This window comes from Denticeps clupeoides, chromosome 6 (genome assembly GCF_900700375.1).
Source record: "Denticeps clupeoides chromosome 6, fDenClu1.1, whole genome shotgun sequence".
NCBI lineage: Eukaryota > Metazoa > Chordata > Actinopteri > Clupeiformes > Denticipitidae > Denticeps > Denticeps clupeoides.
Window position 1 is genome coordinate 6125506 of NC_041712.1, and position 17591 is coordinate 6143096.

General features: G+C 44.6%; 2 protein-coding genes and 1 non-coding gene across 14 annotated transcripts in view; 1 reads left to right on the forward strand and 2 right to left on the reverse strand.

Moving 5' to 3' along the window:
• Positions 1–4169, reverse strand: part of ablim3 (actin binding LIM protein family, member 3) — a 70860-nt gene extending 66691 nt beyond the window's left edge. For 7 of the 11 annotated variants that reach the window (XM_028984426.1, XM_028984418.1, XM_028984427.1 and 4 more), the window contains exon 1: positions 3786–4168. In XM_028984426.1, the coding sequence (XP_028840259.1) occupies positions 3786–3798 (13 nt within the window). In that variant the 5' untranslated portion in view covers positions 3799–4168. Of the gene's footprint in view, positions 1–3785 lie in introns of all 11 variants that reach the window. The other 4 variants (XM_028984425.1, XM_028984424.1, XM_028984423.1 and 1 more) reach the window with 2 other exon arrangements.
• Positions 4170–9001: 4832 nt separating this feature from the next.
• Positions 9002–9088, forward strand: trnay-gua (transfer RNA tyrosine (anticodon GUA)). The gene is given in 2 exon segments: positions 9002–9038; positions 9053–9088. It is a non-coding gene; the product is annotated as a tRNA-Tyr (tRNA).
• A 1427-nt stretch (positions 9089–10515) lies between these two features.
• LOC114792907 (beta-2 adrenergic receptor-like) lies at positions 10516–16896 on the reverse strand. 2 transcript variants are annotated; one of them, XM_028984430.1, is made up of 3 exons: positions 16588–16896; positions 14932–15306; positions 10516–14649 (listed from the first exon to the last, which is right to left on the reverse strand). In XM_028984430.1, exon 3 carries the CDS (start codon positions 14644–14646, stop codon positions 13420–13422), a length of 1227 nt encoding a protein of 408 aa, XP_028840263.1. In that variant the 5' UTR covers positions 14647–14649; positions 14932–15306; positions 16588–16896; the 3' UTR covers positions 10516–13419. The 2 variants fall into 2 exon arrangements, with proteins under 2 accessions (XP_028840263.1, XP_028840262.1); XM_028984429.1 differs by having other exon boundaries at positions 14932–16896.
• Between the last annotated feature and the right edge of the window lie 695 nt (positions 16897–17591).

Consider the following 17591-nt stretch of genomic DNA (forward strand, 5'->3'; position numbering starts at 1 on the left):
TCTGTAGAAACGGCGACATAATGTTTGCGCTTAACATTGTGGTTGGTGAATGGTGTTGATGACGTCATTTGGACACAACTTCTATTGGACACTCTCCTCCTCGTCCCATCTCCTACCTCCTCATTAGCTTATAAAGCTACAGACACAGAACCTGCGCATCCTGGGGGACTGGACACAGTATTAGGGAACCACTAATGTCAGGGGACCTTTAAAATGTTTTATGGGGTGGTTTGTACATTATACTGCCTAAAAGTGTAATTATTTAGTTTAATCAATTAAAAGTTTTTTTTTACTAACTAAGTAACTTTTTCTCAAAGTACATTTTAAATTAAGTAGTTTTTTACTTTTAATCAAGTAGATTAGATGTGTACTTTTACTTTTACTTGAGTAGAATTTAATTCATTCCATTACACAGCAGACACCCAGTTCCGGGTCCAGCTTGACAGTATGATGTGGCCCTCATCCTCTGAAGACCAGAGGAACCAGTAATGTGAGAACGACAGCAGAGTGCTGGACCAGGCATGCTGCAGGTGCTCCATGCCTGGATGGTCCGCTGTGACCGCTACGACCGCGGGAATAAACGCTGACGCTGCTTATCTCCAGCACCGCCTCACAGAACAGAACATGTGATTGGATGCCAAAAAGTGCAGCAATCCGAGAATGACAAAATGCACCCTGTTAAACTCAACTCACAAAATTAATTCCCACCAAATTTTGCCATTTCTGGTAGATATAAAATCTCTTCTTTTCAGGGTCGGAATCAAAGACGGCAAAAGTCCAAATTGATTTGCGAGAAACCCGCCTTTCATATTTCCACTTTGCAGCCCAGTGTCTACAGTTTATCATGGCGCACCAATCTTGTGAATAAACCTACAGGAGGAGGTGGCAGAGAAAAATCTCCCGAAATCTCGTCCTCGTTCCATTCGGAAGAGGATGTCACTTCACACCGGCTGTGGGTAAAATCGCTTCACACAGTTCCCTGGGCTTCTGAGTGGCTGGAGCAGGAAGTGGCAATTCGTCTATCGCGGCTGCTTACTTCACCTTTTTTAAGTGGGTGAGGAACGGGCAGCGGGATAAAAAAAGACAAGGGGCGGGATGGAGATGACCCTGAAATAAACAGAAATTGGAAGTATTGGTTCTGTATGCCACCGATTAAAAATACAATAGTTAAAGGTTTTGTAGATATTTATTAGGGGTGCAACGGTACTCGTTTGGTCCGCCCTGCACGGTCCAATACACCCTTACTCGTGGGGACGGCTTTTTCTCATTGGTGCTTACAGTTAATAGCTCCACCCCACAACACAACACAGCTTGTCATAAAGGTGTATTGCACATCGGATACAAACCGCAGAAAGAAAACCGTGTATCAAAAAATGCTTCTAAACAGACCTACCATGGGACTTCAGATAAATCTAAAGAAAATAACCCGCGCATTGTTCTCTTAATGCACAAAACCCCTAATATTTTATTTTTAAAATTTAGAATCCTAACCAGATAGCGCAAGCCCATCCTATTTCAAAATTTTACCTTAACACCGACCTCTATTCGACTGAGTATTGATCAAATAGATTAATTCTTTTTAATAGAAAAATGCATGGCAGAATTAGCGCTGCACCGTGACAACACTTCTTGACAGGGGACGGTAGGTACGTGTCCCTGATTGGACCCCAACACAGTGTTCTCTGCCGAATGTACCTGATACACTACTGCGTCTGTAACAAGTTCTCTTCTGCTTCATGTGATGTTCTAGAATGGTACTTCAAAGACGTCCCTCCATAATATCATAATGATGGACTTGTCTCACCCCCTTCAGTCTAATTTTCATCACACAAAAGGCATGATAATATTCAGCCTGCTCAGTAATATCCCTACTGTTGTGACTCCTTTATTAATGAATATCCACTGAGAGCATAAAACTTGCTGTTATTGCCTGCGGTCCCTTGTGCACTTATATACATGAATAACATAATGGACTAAATGTGATATATGCATAATGACTTTATTAGCAGTAAAAATGCGGGGACAACCAGCTTTAAGTTGAAACTTGATTTGCGATGAATGCGCCATGGAGACCACATCACACCAAATCCTCCGTGTTGACACACCTCGGCGTCGCTCCATAATCTCAGTGGTGTTGACAGGCGCGATGATGCGGGCGCCCGGGTCAGAGCCCCACAGCGACAGACCTTCTCGTGTCTCGCGCGCTACCTGCCGTGCCGCGACGTTCAGCAGCACAACCACTCGTGTTCTGCAAAATCCTCATTATTAACAGCGGGGCCAGCATTTGGACCGCGGGGGCCATGACCTTTAACCCCGCGGCCGAGGGTCTCCTGGAATCAGGTCCATCAGGCGCATCTTTTTCTAGCACCGGTGGGAGGAAGCGCTTGATGGAGTTGAAAGGAACGTGTCTGAGATGGACCAGGAATATCGAAATCCGCTTCTGTCCTCCTGGGAACGGTGGGACGCAAAATGTCCCCAGCGATGTATCCTGGTGGTCCGCAGCCAGGCCAGATGCGGTGTTTAAGGTCCAGCGGTTTTGCCGGAACGATCTGGACTTCTGCCCGCGGCCCGTTGGCGTGGGTGGCGCAGCGGCGTTTAAAAAAGACGTACCTGGGGTCCAGCAGCTGCCATGTTCCTTTACTTTCCTCCTCCACGCGGGAGGATTTATCAGTCGTCACCGTGATGCGGGACCCGCCACCGTCCCCCTGTCCACTTGACGGTCCACAAAAGAATTCCAGGCCATACCGCGTCCGACAATGGGACTATTCAGACGTGAAGCGCTCAGGCACGTGCCAGCGCTGGTCAGCGCTGACAGCCACTTTTCTGAAAGGTTTTGACCCCAACGTCTGCTGACCACTCATCGTAACACAAAATACGATTGTGCCGTGGCCGAACTGCGGCCTGCGAAGCACTGAAACCCTGAAAATGGCACGTAGTGCGACATCTGTCCCCCCAGTTCAGTACGTTATAACCGCTGTAAAAGATGAGCGTGCCGGTATCGGTGACGTCGATCGCACAGTCGGCATAAATGCACGTGGGTGGTAGTAGCCTAGCGGGTAACAGGCTTGCCTGTGAACCAGAAGACCCAGGTTCAAATCCCACTTACTACCATCGTGTCCCTGAGCAAGACACTTAACCCTGAGTGTCTCCAGGGGGGGACTGTCCCTGTAACTACTGATTGTAAGTCGCTCTGGATAAGGGCGTCTGGTAAACGCTGTAAATGTAAAAGTAAATTTACGCTCCTGCATCCGAAGCGCTCGCAGAGCGATGGGACATCGTCCCATGCTGTCCGGCCACAACACTGCTTCGTGTGAAAGTGATTTGGAGGTGCAGGTTTCACCATTTGCTCAAAATATAAACCTGCCAAGATGACAAGAGGGGACATAGGGACACTGACGGAATAAAAAGGTCAACACGCAGGGCTTTAGGCTGCAAATGAACAAACTAGGGACAGTTTAGCGTGTTGGACGGCACTGTAACATCATATATATTCACAAAAACACATTCTCCTTATTAATCATTATTAATAACGACACCTCGTCATCACAGCACTCCTCAACATGCTCATCGTCGTAATTCTACTGTAATTACTGTAATCCCGGTGGCCACGCCGGGTGTTACTTCTCCGTCGAGCTTCGTGGCTTTTAAAAGACCCGCCGCGAGTGTTTCAAAGCCGCAAAGGACGTACCGACAGGTGCGCGGCAGCGGCGCTCACCTGAGCTAAATGCTAAATCCTGTCACGCACCCGCGAAGCGAGGGAAAGTGGCGGCGAAGCGCGTCCTTACCGCCGGCGCTCATGGTGAAATGCGGGCTCCGGTGAGACGGGGGTCGCTACGCCGCGGCCAGGTTCGCCATCGTCTCCGTCTCAGGGCCGCATTGTTCGCAGAAACTCCGAACTGCCGCGGTCCGTCCGGACTTGTAGGATGTCCTCCTCCCTGACAAGGTGATGAGCGGGATGGAGGGATGGGTGGTTCCCCGCGCGGCGCTCCCCTTCCGACGCGCAATCCGTCCGCTCAGCCTACAGCATCCCGCCTCCGGAGCGGCGGGCCGACGCCGTCTGCGCTCTCCGGCGGTGCCTGCCGCTGCGCCGGCGTGTCGGATGTCGCCGATTCCTCGCGACGGGACGCGCGGGCGGCGCGGGCGGGCGGCGTAGCGCGGGATTCGCGCGGGGACGGCGGCCGTGGGCTCCCCCCTGTGGAGAGGTCGGGTACTGCAGCGGCGGACGATGAAACATTTACGGCATTTACCAGACGCCCTTATCCAGAGCGACTTACAGTCAGTAGTTACAGGGACAATCCCCCCTGGAGACACTTAGGGTTAAGTGTCCTGCTCAGGGACACAGTGGTAGTAAGTGGGATTTGAACCCGGGTCTTCTGGTTCATAGGCGAGTTTGTTACCCACTAGGCTACTACCACCAACCACTCATAATGAAACGTCGAACAAAACATCTAATTTAAAACATGCACCGCAGAGCATCTGAAAACAATGGACATTTAAAATGTATATAAAAACCCTGCGGAAAAGGTGGGTTCATAAATCCTTTTTGAAACAAGTCATTGATTCTGCTTCTTTGACTGCTTGCGTTTTCCAAACATTTGTACCATGAAAACAAAGGTTACCAGGGTGAAATACTTTCTCCAGTCCTATTTAATCGTTTATGATTCATATATGGGTCTATTAATAGACGTATAAATAGACGTGCACGTCCATTCATTTACAAGGGTATCAGACTTGATGTGTGGTGGGGGGATCATAGGATGCATTAGTCCAATTATTCGGCCATCTTATAGTGCAGGTCTGCAGCAACTGCTGACAAATCACTGACAAATTATGGTGTGCGGTAGGACATTAAACATGTGCAGGTTAATTTGTATAACGGAACAAATATTTGGTTCCTAATTGACCCTATGAAAAGTGACTAATTATTCCTCAATATTTTGGACTTGTTGGACCAAACAATTGTATGTTTTTAATTATGCTAGATAGACATTTGATGTTTGTGTTGTATGTATAGGTATGTAAGTGTTGTACAGTGGAGCAAAAACCTATTTTGCGGCCAGCAATTGTGCAAGCTATCCCAAGATGTCCAAAGATCAGAGAGGTCTGTAACTATTAACTTCGACAAAATCCTGGAAATCAAAAGAATTTTAAAGAGTTTATTCGTATAATGGTGTAGAAAATAAGTATCTGGTCAATTGCAAAAGTTCACCTCAATACTTATGTAATGTAACCTTGGTTGGCAATGACAGAGGTCAAATGTTTCATGTAGGCTTTCACCCGATTTGCATGCACTGTAGCTGGTATTTATACTGTAGACAGGCCTGGACATGTGGTGGCTTAAGCAGCGGGCGCTTTCGAGCGCTGCAGGATTTGAATCCATGACTACTTGGTGTGTTTCTAATAGTAACTTTTGGAGTGTGGTCCCAGCTCTCTTCAGGTCATTGACCAGTTCCCCCCAGTGGAGTTCTGACAACTTGAACAATTTGGTGGCTGCCAAATACTTTGTGTTGTGTATGAATGTATGTTTGAACCTTTAGTCTGCAGAATAAAGTATACCATTAAAATCTACATTTCTAATTGATTCTGGATGTTTGGACATGGCTGTAGAAAACTATAAATGACAAGGAGAGCTGGATCTGGTGAACACAATGGTGTGTGTGTTCAACACAAGCATCAGACAAGATTGCAGTTATTGGAGTTTACTGAATGAATGGTGGCAGATCTAAGAGTAAGTAAAAAAGTAAGTAAGTAAGCAAAGCTTTATTGTCATCTCACCCATATACACTGTGAGATGAAATATTGTCCTCCTGGACCATAGGTGCAACATAAACTATGACATAACAGCAGCATTCAGGCAAGGCAACAGTAAATGTTAAAAAAAAATAGATTACTCTTACTGTTGGTTTATCGATAAAGAACAGACACCGTAATGTAAAGTATGTCAAATTAAAGTCAATCTCATCCACGACTGCACAATGTAGAAATTAATCATTGGACCAGGTTATATGCAGCATGACAACATAATAAAGAGAGCGTATACCCATCAGAAATGACGGGTTTTGAATTTTGCATAGTTTAACATATCATTAATATTTCATAACAGCCATTGTATCCTTCAAAACTGTACCATAAGGTTGAGACTTACGCTGGTAATGGCCTTTCCCAATGTGTGTCTCTATTGATAAAAAGTTAAATGCCAAAGAGCTCAGCTTCAAAAAGAGCTGATCATTGATTAAGTGATTTATTAGTATTTAAGTATTTATTAAATTTGGATGTGGAAGAAGGTGTAAGCCCACGGTCAGTGACCTTTGCTTGCCAAAATAAAGCCCATAGTAAAATCTACAATTTTAGAACTAGAAGCATTTTAATAACACATTTTATTTTGCCATGGGGCATTAAGCATCAGTAAACCCAAGAAATTCAGCTAGACTGTGAAAATCAATGTTGAAAAAGTCAGTGTTAATAAGTGGGATTGGAAATGAACGGGAACAATCCACAGGAATCCACGTTAACTCGTTTGTATCCTGGTATGACAGCGACCTCTAGTGTCCGCTGACAGGCAGAGCCTCACCGACGGGCGGTTCTGTTCGCATTGGCTGCGAAATAGCAGAAAAATTACAGCAACACCGATAAATCGCAGCAATGACCGTTCATAAACACCCAAATGCATGCAAACAACTGCTAGATGAGAAAAAAAATGGGTAGGTTCAATATTTTTCATATTGTATTACTATAAATATTTATATTAGGATACCCACTATTTGTTGAGCAGCTAATTTAGATTAAATAATTAAGGCACATATATTTGAAATAACATTTGAAACAAGAAAAAACTCACAATGCTTCCACTTGGTGTCAGCAATGTTATAGCAATCTGATAACACAATATGAATGAAGAGAATATGCTTTGTATAATGTAAATAAGAGCAAATGTAAAAATCAATGGACACAAATCATTCATTGTTACTGTTTATTAAGTATTCCAAAAAGCTATGCATGTCAAACAAGTAATTCCTCTAGATACAGAATGAGAATATTATACAGGCACATGATGACATTGGCTTTTCAGGTGGATATAAATTAAATGTATGTACATATGCATTATCATACATAAAATACATGAATACATTTTACAAATGATCAAAAATTGGTCTGTTAAAAATTAATTAACAAGCTGTTGACAAGATGACATGTTACATAAATCTGGATTTATATATCTCTTTAAAAGATGTATGTATGGCTAATGTTATTACCCAAAAAAATCACATAAATCCCATTTTGATATGATCATCATGCTTTAGGAGTAGCCATAAATTGAATATTTATGCTAAACATTATGTACGTAGTCTCTGTGCAGCACATGTGGCTTTTTGTTTTTATTTTCATATACAATTTTGTAAGCCATTCAGGAATCAGCATGCCACCGAGGGTAGTAAAGCCACCGCTACACTCTTGCAATGTTCTTTGCACTTAATTAGAGGGACACTGAGTGAAAAACATTGTGTTCCCATGGGCAGCACCTGAAACACTACCTTTCCTCAAGCGCATCTATTTTCTTCAATTTTCTCAGCTCTTCAGACAGCTCTGTGGCATTACAGTGATAAGCAAAATGTTCGTCTCTCACTGCACTGCCACCTTATATAGTAGCCCAGAATGCATTAGACTTGGGAATATCATGTACCAAAAATGTTCCCTGCTTTGATATTCAGATGATCACAAAGGACAAACATCTGTATTGTGCTTTTCCAGTCTGCACACTGAGCATATTGATTTAACATCATAATTATCAATGACAAAAAGACATTCATTCATTAAGACACCCCTACAACAACCCCCCCAAGGAACGCTTCAGCGATGACACGACAGTAACCAATGGCTACCATCCTCCAGAGTGTGGTTATGACTGCAGTCATGGTCAGTGGAGGCTAATGCGGGAAGTATAGATTTTCTGACAACCCTGAGATGGCGGGCCATCAATCAGCATTCTGTTTACTAGACACACTCATCATTAGTGGTTGTTTACCAGCAACGTAGCTTCCGCGCTCTGGACCACTCCTTACACTTCAGGCATCTCTGGGAAGTCATGAAAAGATGGTCGACTTATTGGGCATCTGGCAGCATGTGTCAAACAATTCTCTGAAAAGCTTTTGCTTAATATATTTTAGTGGCACATATAACCCAGCCACTGGGGACAAATGTGACCATGCATTTCGTGGTGCCTGTCCCAAACATGGTTAAACAGAGCGGGTTCTCCGCTGTGGCGACCCCTAATGGGAGCAGCCGAAAAAGAGACAATAGTGCCACATATGGTCCAGTTTTTACTGTGCTATGGACATAGTGTATGGGAAGTATTCACTAATGATGTCTCCTGGACGTACAGAAACAAGCAGGGCTGCTTGCAAGTTACATTTACATTTTATAACATTTATGTAGAGAGACTCAAAATCAGTAGTGACAGGGACAGTCCCCTGGAGACACTCAGGGTAAAGTGTCTTGCTCAGGGAGACAGTGGTAGTAATTGGGGTTCAAACCTTTGTGGTTTTCTGGGTCATAGGTGAGTGTCTAACCCACTAGGCTATGAACACCCACATTATGAGTAGTTATGTTTTGAGTAAGTAATCTTGAAGATATGTACATACTTTTATTTCTGATGTTTTTCTAAGGAGTCCTTAGAGACAGACATCTCTCACCCCACAGCCTCATCTGGAAGATTTAAAGCTACCCCTGTCTCCTGCACATCACACTCCTGGGAGGTGGGGCTGTCAACAAAGATTACTTTTCAGGACCATGTCCATCACCAAAAACAGACTATTAGTACTTTAATTCAAGCACTCTGATTGGTGAAATAGAAAATGTGACATTAGCAAAATCTAAAAAAAAAAACAAAGTGTTTAGTGTTTCATTTGCACTGGGGCAAATGCAGGCTGACAAGGCAAACTGCAGGGTTATGCTTCACTACATGTGACTCTGACTTTTCATTTATATACAAACACAAACAGTTCCTTCGATAACTCAGCTGGTAGAGCGGAGGACTGTAGTTGTACTGCCTGTAATCCTTAGGTCGCTGGTTCAATTCCGGCTCGAAGGACTTATTTTCTATGTAGGGGCAGTGTTGGCCTAGCGGTTAAGGAAGCGGCCCCGTAATCAGAAGGTTGACGGTTCTAATCCCGATCTGCCAAGGTGCCACTGAGGTGCCACTGAGCAAAGCACCGTCCCCACACACTGCTCCCCGGGCGCTGGTCATGGCTGCCCACTGCTCACTCAGGGTGATGAGATAAATGCAGAGGACAAATTTCACTGTGCAGCTGTGCTGCTGTGTATCACATGTGACAATCACTTCACTTCACAAATAACTACAGATAGTGACTGATGTGTATGACTGATAACTTCCTCCCCCAGGAAAAATCCCCAGGCTCTCATCTACATTAAACTATCATCTACATGTTATTAACAATGGATCAGGCAGATCAATGTAGACAAGCTGGACCCATGGTTTATATGGGCGTATGAGTTGCGTTGATGTTTAGAATGGGGCAGCCATCATTTCCACCATCAGGGTGTACTGCCTGTCAAAAGTAAATGATTCCTCTACATCTTCTCTCCATGCCAGTCTGTAGTTTATATGCCAGGGTAAGATTACATACATTTCAAATTATACAATGACACAAGGTCAAAAATATGCAACTTACTATTTTTTGTTGGCATGAAAATCCACATTTCTCTTGAAAACTGACCCACGCCCTCGGGAGTGGATGGGTTGAATCACTCCCACTGGAGGCTGCTTAGATGGCCCTGCCAGAAAATCTCCAGACTTTAATCCTGCTCCTAAGACTCTTAAGACACTGGACACCGACTAGGGTGTCCATCTTAGCCAGGAACATTCTTCTTAAACGAAACTTATTTTCGCCTGATGTAGGATCGCCTGGTGCAGGAACTCCAAGATCCAACCTCCGTTAATCTTTCACAGCACCAGTGCAGTGCATTGTAAATATAAATATATATTTATTTATATTCACGGAGGTTTAGAAAGCTCCGCTCACAGCTGGATTATGAGCCCTTTATATGTAAATGAAAATGCAGTTTAAATATAAAGGGCAGCAAAAAATTCCTACGCAGTCTGCTGAGCCCATGAATGATTCATTTCACACGTAAATGAAAATGGGTGTGGAAACGTACACACTGCACCCCACACACTAATGAAGTCTCGGTGATAACCCCCGATCCCTCCTGCCTCGCCCCTCTTTCCAGGCACCTTCGCCACACCATGCGTCTCCCATTTCCAGCAGAACAACTGTCCTGTGGAGTGTCAAGAAAGGGAAAAAATCTCTGAATGTCTCATCAAAATGAGATGCACCATCCAACCCCAGGCCGTTACCATGTAAACATGGAGCTGACGATCAGAGATCAGAGCACCCATTTGTGTTTGGTAACCTAAAGCTTCTCAAGAGCAGTTTAAACAGATGGCAAGCATGCTGCAAGGCAGCTAAAGGCACAATTGTCTGCCATTAATAAAGAAAAGAGCACCCAATGGGCTCCGATCGCTGCCATTCTAGGATCGGCATCTGCTGCTGATGGGCCCTCGGTTGCTCCGATGTCTCTGCTGTTTGTGTGTGTCGATCCCATGGCACCGGGCCGCGCTGCCTCCAGCGCTGGAAACCCACTGAGCAGCCTGTGGGAGAAGGTCGCTTGTGCACTTTGATGGGCTGGGTTCAAGTTGGCTTGTTTTATTAGCAGCCCCAGAGGATCAGGTCATGCCGGTTTGGCTGATTCGGGGCAAATAGCATGCAGGAAATCATGGTCCCATGACTACTGTCTGATCTTACAATCCCATGAAAAATAGTCCCTTTATCCTCCTATTGGATATTTAAAATAATGACGTGAGACAAGTCAAAACGTATTTCGAGAAATGTTTGTGCTCAAATTTCTGCAGACTTCTCTCCAGGACAAACAAGGCCAGAAAAAATTAAAATGATTCCATGTTGGCTATCAGGAACATCAAATAAACACCATCTACACTGAATGTACAATCACATATTTTTGAAAAACAACGATCCCCCTCTGTGCGAAAGGGGCTTTTAAAATCTCATGGGGTTTTTAGGTGAAAATGTAGCAGCTGTGATGCAGGTTTGCACAAAAAAAGAACAACTCAGCTGAAGCCCCCTTCTCAGTGTGCACAAGAACGCAATGAACAAGAAAGAAAGAGAAGGGAGAAAAAAGTCGTACCATGACAGCCAGGCTGAAATTTAATTAAACACCCATAATAAAACACATGTGTTCATCTTATTGGCAGAGTAGAAGCACCATTTCTGCACCATGACGCCGCAGATGAATGACGAATGTGAGTAAGACCTATACAGCAGAGATCACAAAGAGCATCTGAAGAGGTTCTTCTGGTTCTTTGTACTCGGTGGTGTATTAACCATGCACTTTACAAGCAAGCCTGTCATACACACTGCTTAAACCCTGTCACACAAGGCCACATCCAGCGAAAAGTGCCCCTTTCCTAGTCCATGTGGGCAGTCCCCAACATAGCAACAGCTGTTTCCATGGCATCTTTCTTCACAGGCACCCTAGTCCATGGCAATGAACCTGGTTGCATGTTTATGCAATATTAAGACCTTAATGGTGGACAGTTTTAGTGGTGATGCTCCATATGGTACAATTTGAGTGCAATTTGCATCATCGCCTGCAGGAGGCAGTGGGCACATATGCCTCCAACAGCCGGAGCGGAGATCACTCTTACAACCATGTTTCATGTTCTCGGCACATTTACATTTTTTACATCAGATAACAGAGGAAGTTTTGTTTTTCTGTCCAACATTTAGGTTTCACAGACATTCATTTGGAATGAAGGGGGAAACAAGAGCATGTGAAATATAGCACTGTATTTCTTACAGTATGTTGAAGAACAGACATTAACACAAAATATTCACAACATATCCTCAGTATTCCGCCAGGGAAGGTTCACACACAGTCTTCTTTAGTTGAAGCTGCACAAAAAAAGGCATGCTCACAGACACTGGCCATTATATAAATTATTCTGTGCGGTACCAGTGTTTCACCAACGAAAAGAAGGCTTTGATGTTTAATGGAGCATACATCAATCATTTTCACCAAATGCATACAAAAATATATATTTAAAGACAACGACAAAAAAAAGTTCACAGTTTCAGCACAAAGACCAGTCTGTTTTACATGTGATCTTTTTCAACAATGTTCAGCACATTCACACACACTCGCACATGTGCACAGCTTATTCAATTACAACGGGTAACCAGTAAACATATTCCAGCAACAGGCAAAATATTCATTCAGAATATTCATATTCATATTCATATTCATTCTACTGTCTATACACCCACTATTCTCCCTAAAAGTGCTCAGCAGCCTTGTGCACACTGTGTCCAGAGGCTTCATTTTTGTGCCATGCCATTGATGGTTTGCATAAGCAGAGCTGGGTCCGCAACCTCTCAACAATTTCAGGTTTAGCATTTCCTCATTCTAGAACATTTTGTTCATGTCTCTTTGTAAACACACTATCTTCATGCAAACAATCACAAATTGATTTTTTTTTAGCCTCAGCCTGGATTTTTAACTTAGATGATGACACCTAGATTATCCACTTATTAAAGCATTAAGTGTTATAATAAAATGTGAAAAATCCCTTTTTCATTACCTCTGTGCAAGTTTGGAAAGAAAAAAGTTTCTCCACCGTCTGAAATCTCTAACCCAGAACATACGTAAATGAATGCTGCACCCTGTATCGGAGCTGGGCACGTGATAGTAACCTTAAAAATGACGACCCACTGGACACGTTAAAGGGGGCAAGGATTGAAGGGTTGGGGAGGTCTGATCAGTGCTTAGCGGGCCATCTTTTTTTTCCTCTGAGAATGTGCAGCTGGTTTTAGTGCAGGCGGCAACTTGCACCTGCTGCCTCTCGTCAGTGTTGGATTTCTTTTCTGCAGACGAGGGACCTGAATCGCTGCGAGGAGTCCAAATCTACTTGGAATGTGTGTGTGTGTCTTTTAAAGGCATTTGTAAGACAAAGGTGCAGATAGAAACATAGAAACCCTTTATGCCGGTTCCTGTCTTAATAACTTCATCGGCACACAAACTCCAAAAATGAATTCACAGAGGCCGAGTGGATGGTGAATGCATGGTCATGAGGTAGGTATAACGTTCTAGAACAATTGCACACTTCCTATCTTCATATTGACTATTGGCCTTCAAAAAGAATAGAATCTCTGGCATTTGCTAATGCCTTCAATAGTCACATTACCATTACAACAACAACAAAAAACCCACAATACCTGCATTTAGTACAATCAACATTAAAAAATCTAGTAGTTCGACAACTTACCAAGTTCTGAAGGTTAAATTAGAGAAAAAAATACCAATATCCTTGAAAACCTCTAATGCTCAAATGACAGACATCATGGCTTTGTTGCAGTTCCCATTGGTGTTAGTTGTGCTGCCAGACAACGCGTCAGCGCCCAACTCTACCGTTACGCACTCTGGCGATGACCTGCTATGGCCCTTGGTCCTCATTCTCACCTGCCCTCGGTGTCCGTCATACTTGTATCCATTAGTGTTCCTGTGCGTTGGGTAAGATGCCTCTCTGAGACAAAGAATCTCTTTGAAGGCGCACCTGAACTCGGGGCTCCGACAGTAGATGAGGGGGTTAAACGCCGAGTTGGCGTAACCTATCCAGTTTAGTATCCGAAAGGTCATCTTAATGTTGTCCACCTTCCAGATTGCCACCACCACATTGAGGACAAAGAATGGCAGCCAGCAGAGCGTAAAGGTGCCCATGATGATGCCCAGGGTCTTCAGAGCCTTGTGTTCCTTCAGACAGAACTTCGGCCTCCTGGAGTTCTTGGACTCTCCGCCAACCCGGACCTGCAACTGGCTCTGGGCGTGGAAGCGACCCTCGCTGCGGTCGATCTTCTTCAGCTGATTGGTGGCCTCCTGGAAGACCCGGCCGTAGACGAATGCCATGATAACCAGGGGTATGTAGAAGGAGACGATGGAGGAGGCCACGGCGTAGGGTGCGTTGGTGTTGAACTCACAGCAGTAGACATCCTTGAGACATTGCTGCGCCTCTTCCTCATCCGAGACCCACCATTCCATGTGGATGGGCAGGAAGGAGATGAGGGCAGCCACCGCCCACACGGTCAGCACCACCAGGCAGGCCTTGCGCTTGGTCAGGAGGGAAGGGTACCGCAGCGGGGAGGTAATCGCCATGTACCGGTCCAGCGCGATGACGCACAGCGTCTCAATGCTCGCGGTCACACACAGCACGTCCACCGCAGTCCAGAATATGCACAGGAAGTTGCCAAAGTGCCAGGTGTTGAGGAGGATGTAGCAGGCGCCAAAGGGCACCACCATCACCCCCATCACCAGGTCGGCACAAGCCAGAGATGTGATAAAGTAGTTCGTGACCGTCTGGAGCCTCTGGAAGCGTACGATGGCGGTGATGACCAGCACGTTGCCAAACACAATGCCCACCACCAGCAGTGCCATCAGGATGCCCAGCAGCACCTTCTCAGCCTCGCTGTACTCCGGGTCGGGGGGCGACGGCAGTGAGGATGATGAGTTTATCTCCGCAGATCTGTTTAGAAGCTGTGCCGGACTCACACTCTCCATGGTCTACATCATGCAGCAAGTAAACAGGAAAATTAAGATGTGTTTACTGTACAAAAAGTCTCATGCATTTCTCATTTCTCTCATGTTATTAAATAGATTCCATAATTTAACGTTTAAATAAACTGCGTTTAATATCTGGATGGAATTGAGTGAGTAATGGAAATCTCATTTGTGCGTCCCTTTTATGTTTCACCAATAAAATATAATAACTTTATTTTTACTCTTAGTCTTGAATATTTATAGAGTTTACTTCAGCAGCTGCAGCAATGATATTAATGGACTTACTTGCAAAGGGAGAGTGCTTCACAGTCCCCCGGACGATTTTCTGGACTTTCTTCCTCCCATAAAAAGAGAAAAGTGTTTCTTTTGAAAGCCCAAAAAATATCTTCTTCCGTTGACATAGGGGACAAGCTTTCACCAAGTCTTCATTTCATGGTTCATTTCACTTCTCGCTTTCTCTTCCTCTTTCGCTCCTTTCTGTCACGGACGCTCAGCAGACGAGGTCTTGGATTGAATGTGCCTCCTAGGCTATTAGTCAGAACCCTTATAGCTGCATGTGATGACATCACACCCCTCTGGAGCCAATCAGCAGTGCTGCACACTGCAACACTGGATAGCAGTAACAGACAGAGGTCTTTGCTTCTCGTTTCACTCTTTTCTCTAAAACCAGACAACAGAATTAAGCAACATGTTTCAATGAAAGTAAAAAAGGAGAAGTCAGGCAGGTCAAAGTGACTCAAGTAAAAATATGCACGAAATAACCAAGAACGGTGCCGGCAGTGGCAGCATCATGGCCAGTAGAACATCATTTTTTTTTGCATACTGCAAAAGTGACATCTGCAAAGGTGACAGATATTTAAACGGCTGCTGTGGTGGCGGCTGCTGCCTTGACATTCGAATAATTACAAACAGATATATGAGCTGAATATAGGCAGTCACACTTCTGTGCTCTTTACCTGTTGCCTGTGCACACAGGACCTGCATTGGCTGGACACAGCACAGAAATACACGCAATACTTCCTAATTCTGCTCTGCCTCTTTCCTCTCTGCAATCAGATGGCAGCGCGCTTGCAGACCGGGGAGGGGAAGTTGTCTGCTGCGTTTCTAGCGGTAAAACAATTGCTCTATTCTTATCAGAGATGCGGGCTCTGGTTGCAAAAGTGCACATGACTGCACTGCGTACTCGGAGAGAGGCCTTGGAAACGGAGAGAGTCCAGCACATAGGGAGGACTGACATCATTCATTCAGCTGCAATCAGAAAATGGGACGTTAAGAGCCATCTAAGAGCTGCCGTCTGCTGGGTTTTAAAAATGAAGGTTTTTTTTTGGGGGGGGGTTGCAGACGCCACATCTGAGGCTGCTGGCTGGAGATCTTCGGAGGTTAAATCATTAACTAAAGCACCCTGGCCATATGCTTTCAGTCATTACGTGCGAGCCCGGTTTCAGAACGCCAGCTAGTGTGTGAACGGCGTGTCACAGTTCTGCGAATGTTGCGTAATGCTGGAACACAAAGGTAAAAAGCTTGCATGCACCTCATCTGCATTTGTCGCTCTGTATATGGTCTGATCTGAATCCTTTCTAGCCAAGTGGGTGGACTCGCACCTTACTGATTGTGTACTGCTGACACATTTTTATTGTTATATCTGCTTTTTTGGCGTCTGAAGTCCCCTATCCCCTATCGCAGAGTGATAATATATTTGACAAACGTGCGGCAGGAAAGCAGGTCAATTTCTGTGTCCCCGAGCTGAGAACATGAAAGTTGACATTTGGCGATTGGTATGTGGCCCAAGTCCGTGAATCTCCCCCACGAGACACATCACACTCAGCAAGACAAACAGTCTGTCCCCTGCATCAGCCCGGCTGAGACAATATCCAGAGCCGGGAATGAAAAGTTTCAAAGCACCAGGCAGCCTGTAGCGGGTAGAGGAAACGACACACTTACCCGCTGACGACTTTCCAGCACAGGATAGACGACACCCCGCCACTCACCTCGCAGTGGTCCATGGTCCTCGCTGGCGATGAGACATGGATGAGTCTCCACGCCTTCCTGGGGAAGCGGCACACTTCCTGGGCAGAGAGAGTTGGGGGGTGTTTACACAGACATGCCAGATCTGAGCCGCAGAGCATGGAGACGGACCAATCCGAACACAACTGGATAGACTCATTTACATAAGCATTGTGCATTAAAACCATGCAACTTATATGTTGTGTGGTAACAATCTACAGGCAGAGTCTGTCATTAACAATGGGAACTTCATCGCCAGTGAGGAAGTCCCCTGTATTGGCTGAAGCCCCCCCACCCCCTCCTGGCAACAGTGCCACTGGACCGCTGCCTACTTTGTCACGCGCAGTGCGACATTTGCTCAAACCTCATTCATGGCTTATTTGGACAGCGCAGATAGCGAGTTGTCGAGGAAAAGTGACAAAGTAATGAAAGTAGTCAGAACTGCACTTCAGTCAATTATAGATAAAAGCCTAGGGCGCTCCAAACCAATCAGGATGATAAATCTGCTGCATTTAACAAATGAAAATGAAGGCACCTTTTATTTGTTGCAGGTACAAGTTATAGAACATTTACATTTATATAAAAAACTGCCAATTTATGTAATAGGGCAATTTGGTGCACCCATTTATGAAGGATCCAAAGTTCCAAACTTTCCCTGTTCTTCCAAATGGAACTCATCCCACACACTATGTTCACATTTATTTATCACTTTTATTAAACAAGCATTGAAGATTCAGGCCATGTTATCATGGGTGCTAATGCCATGGAAGATATTGTCCCTTTCTACAGAAATAATGCAGAAATTGTACATGAAATGCTTATGATGCTTTGATGATAGCATAATACAAAATGCACGGTGATGTACAGTATATGTGCACATTACTAAAGCAAATCATTATTTATTGTAACAGTATTCTGCTTAATGAAAATAGATTAACATA